A 3978-nucleotide genomic window follows, 5' to 3' on the forward strand; every position below is an offset into this window, starting at 1 on the left:
TGGTGCATGACTTCTGACATTAAACTGTCTTCAGTAACCTTGGAAGCAGGTTTAACTTTTGAAACTTTTAATTTTTGAAAGCATTCTTACTTAACAGCATTTTTTCACACCTGCTTAAACCTTTTGCACAGTACTGTATATTTTTGGAATGTTAAAATGTTAAAAGCTGCAAATATGTAAAATGATTAAAGAAGAAAGGTAATTTAAACTATAAGAATGGAAAAAGTAATTGGCTCATTCCACTCACGAACCAAGAACATTGGTGATGTGTTTTTGGTGCTGGTAAAAACAGATTACACAAGTGTGAATAATATCAGTAAAACATATAGGCTAAGCAAGGTTCTGTAATACACAAAGAGAATACATTAAAATTACTCTTACAAAGAAAGAAACAAGGAAAAGCTTCTTACAGTATTCTTCTAAACAGTATAAAAAACTGTTCAGCTGTGACTTTTATGCCTTTATAGTTTCCTGTACAAGTTTAAAAATGCTTGTATACTGACATCATGCAATCAATGCTATGTCGACACTGTAAGCAAAGGGCTTTTCAAGGCAAGTTTTTGACTGCAGGGTGTGCTGGCTTTTGTTGTTACTCAGCATTTAATTTATCAATGAAAGCAGGTGATGACACAGTTAACTCACCACACCTTCTTTCTGGGATCTGAATCGGTTGCTGATTTTAAGGTGAAAACAAAAACCAGAACACCCTGCGGCTCTCTCGGACCAGGGTTTCTGACCCCTGTGCTTGTAGAAGTGGTAGAACTAACAAAGAATTGTGGACAGACATGCTTTATGACCCACTACTGAAAAACAAGGATGAAACCAGTGTACAGTAACAGTTTTATAACATCACATTCATTTCACATTTGTTTCCCGTTCAAGCACATTCAGAAGGGAAGAGTCAGTGCCAAATATTCTAAGTGTGAATATGAGTTTAAAAGTCCTCTGAAACCATGGATAGAAAAGAGCATAAATGATTGGATTAATGGAAGAATTTAAATATACGAGAGACTGTGAAACTGATAGTGTAAGATGCACAGATCTGTTCCTCAAATAGACATTCAGAAAAGTACTTATAAAGTAGGGTACTAAGCACAGTAGGAATACTGCCACTAGAACTCCAAGGGTTTTTGCTGCTTTCCTTTCAGATGCCATCGAGCTATTATGTATATGTGGGCACTTTCTGACACTCCTAATTTTATTTGCCTGTTTTGTAGCAATAGTGAAAATTTTCAGGTATAAAATTATAATCATTGAGCATGGCAAGAAAAATACAATTATGAAGTCAATAATCGACCATTCATTATTAACTTTAACAATACACTCACCACATGGTACGTTTTCTTTCATGTCAATAATATTTCCATTGAAATAAAGAAGCATCATATTGTAGATTAATGAATACAACCACAGTATTGCTATTATCCTCAAAGTTATATTCCTTGTCATTTTCATGGAGTAGTGAAATGGATTGGAGAGAGCAATATATCGGTCCACTGCAATTAAAGCTACATTATAAATGGATATACAAGTGAGGTAAAATGTTGCTACATTGAAAATAATGCAATACAATATACCAAAGCAACTGTGTGGATCTATCAACATAGTAAAATAGAGGGGCATCACAAGTACCCCAACAAGAAAGTCTGCCATCGCCAGAGAAAACAGGAGGAAATTAGTTGGTGTTTGAAGCTGCTTGAAGTGACAGATGGAGATGATCACAAGCAGGTTCCCACATACTGTCAGCGAGACAACTACTGCTACAGACATGTATAGCAGCACATAAGCTGCTTTTCGGGAATTGTCCAAACAGGAAATGTTTGAATGGACGCAGGATTCCTCTTCTGTGAGATTCATGAAGGAAGTGGCTACAGTTTCACTGAACAATAAAACCTTCTGCCATTATAGTTAATATATGAAATCAAAAAAATAAATGAATACGATCTTGTGAATTTGCATGAAAAGTGTAGCATCATGCAGGTTTCTGGTGTTGCAGAGTCCTTTTGGATCACTAAGAGCTGTTGAGTCACATTTATATAAAGGGGTCACCATTGTTTTTTTCCTTTTGGTGGCTGTTAATCCCCATCAGATTAAATTATATGTCTTTGCAAAGGGGGTTGTGTTCAGAGACATAGAGCAAAATTTGGCCAGTGATGTAATCAAATAATAAAAGGTTACAAGAGGGGCTTACACTTGTTGATTCCAGAAGTACAGTGGTACCAGTGTGGATTTAATTTCTGTGAAATCACCTTTCTTCATCCAAATGAGCAAAACATTGCATTAATTTCATGCAAGCACTTATCCAGAATTTACGATGGAGAAAAACACAAGTTCACAAGAACTGAACAGAATGTGAAAAACATTTGGGTGCCCCTGGTCAGAAGACCTTTTACAATTAATATTTAAGTGGACAAAAGCAAACCTGACTTCTAAATGGTACAAAGTGAAACATGACACTTTTATTCAAATTTTAAAGCAAGATTACTTTTTATTTACATTTTCGTACAGAGTTCTCTGAGCTTATGTCCATTGAACTCAATAGTTATGACCGAATCATTTTAAATGGGTACATGAATATTCAAATTAATTATTCATAATAATAATAGACTCCAATGCTATTCATGAACTTGTGAATCTATTAGTCAATGTGGAATTAATTCAAAATGTCACCGAAGCCCCCCATCAGCATGGTAAAATACTTGGCTTGGTAGTTTCACAAGGAATATAAATGAACAATGTTTCAGTGTCTGATATTACTGTTTCTGATCATTACTGTGTTTATGTCGATGTTCTGCTAAATGCCTCGAGTACCAAAAAAGAAAAAACAATTTAAAAGCTATATTTAGATGCTACAGTAGAACAAACGTTTTCAGAGCTTGCAAAATTCTCTGATCTACGTCCATTCGATAAATGAAATGGTTGATACCTTTAATAGCAATTTAAGTCCATTTAAGATTCTAGTGTCCTAAGCAACTACAGATCTATATCCAACTTACCGTTCATGAGAAAATAACTTCAAACGGTAGTTTTTAAATCAACTTACCATGCTTCTGAATGAAAACAGTCTGCTTCCTGTCTCTTGTCATTAATTTAACCTGTTTCGCATTGTTTGCTTGTTAGTTGTATTTAAGCCTGTCCTTTTTCAGTTCTCATTGCTAGTTTGTCTTATCTGTTATTCTGTTCCATACCCTGGTTCTAGCTTCCTCTTCCCTGTGCCTTTGCCCCTAGATACTCTGCCTGGTTTTTTGACTCTGTGTATTGGATTTTGTACTTGTACCTTCGTTTGTTTGGACTTCCTGGTTTTTTAACTCTGCCTGTTTTTCCCAATTATGCTCCGTCTACCCCATATGCACCTGTCTGCTTGGATCACCACCATTTGTTAATGAAGCCTTAACAAGCCTTTTAGCTATATCCCTGAGCCTGCTATTTGGTTCCCTCTGTTCAACATTCCTGACACTTTAGAGAAGTTCCAGTCATTTTTTATATCTAATCACAGTACAGGGACCGCTCTAACTAAGATCTGCTATGAATGATTGGATTTCATATCGCTTACTTGCACACGTGAGAAATACTGCTGCCTAGCCTCTGCGGGATGGTCAAGTGAGAGAAGGGTTAACAGTTGCCAAGGTGTTCTTCTCTACAAAGCCTTCACCTTCTTTGGTGGTAGCTAAAGTTCCAATTTGGCTGTGTCAGTCCAAAGCACAATGTTCCAAAAGGCTTCAGGCTTCTCAATGTTTTCTTTTGTAGACTGAAGATACTAAATTTTGTGTTCAGGCCTTTCTTTCTGGCAAGGTCTTTGTTGTTTAAGGAACATTGTATATTGTTGTCCTGTGAACAGCTAGACCACCAGAACTTGGCTTGATTGGACTGTTCCATTTTCTAATATTTTTTGTGAACAGTGGCCTCAAAAGGGGAGTGACAAGTGGGAACATTCATTTTGCAAATGAAGATGTGGCCAGGACAGTTTGCAGGAATGCG

General features: G+C 36.4%; 1 protein-coding gene across 1 annotated transcript; it reads right to left on the reverse strand.

Annotated features, from left to right (window-relative positions):
* Nucleotides 1-855: 855 nt before the first annotated feature.
* Nucleotides 856-1857, reverse strand: LOC133107463 (trace amine-associated receptor 13c-like). Its single transcript, XM_061216451.1, has one exon. The coding sequence runs from the start codon at nucleotides 1855-1857 to the stop codon at nucleotides 856-858; it is 1002 nt and encodes a 333-aa protein (XP_061072435.1).
* Nucleotides 1858-3978: the final 2121 nt, after the last annotated feature.

The sequence above is a fragment of the Conger conger genome, chromosome 13 (genome assembly GCF_963514075.1).
Source record: "Conger conger chromosome 13, fConCon1.1, whole genome shotgun sequence".
Lineage (NCBI taxonomy): Eukaryota > Metazoa > Chordata > Actinopteri > Anguilliformes > Congridae > Conger > Conger conger.

Excerpts from the sequence above, each read along its gene's own strand:
- LOC133107463 (XM_061216451.1), bottom strand. The coding sequence starts at position 1,857 with ATGAATCTCACAGAAGAGGAATCCTGCGTCCATTCAAACATTTCCTGT.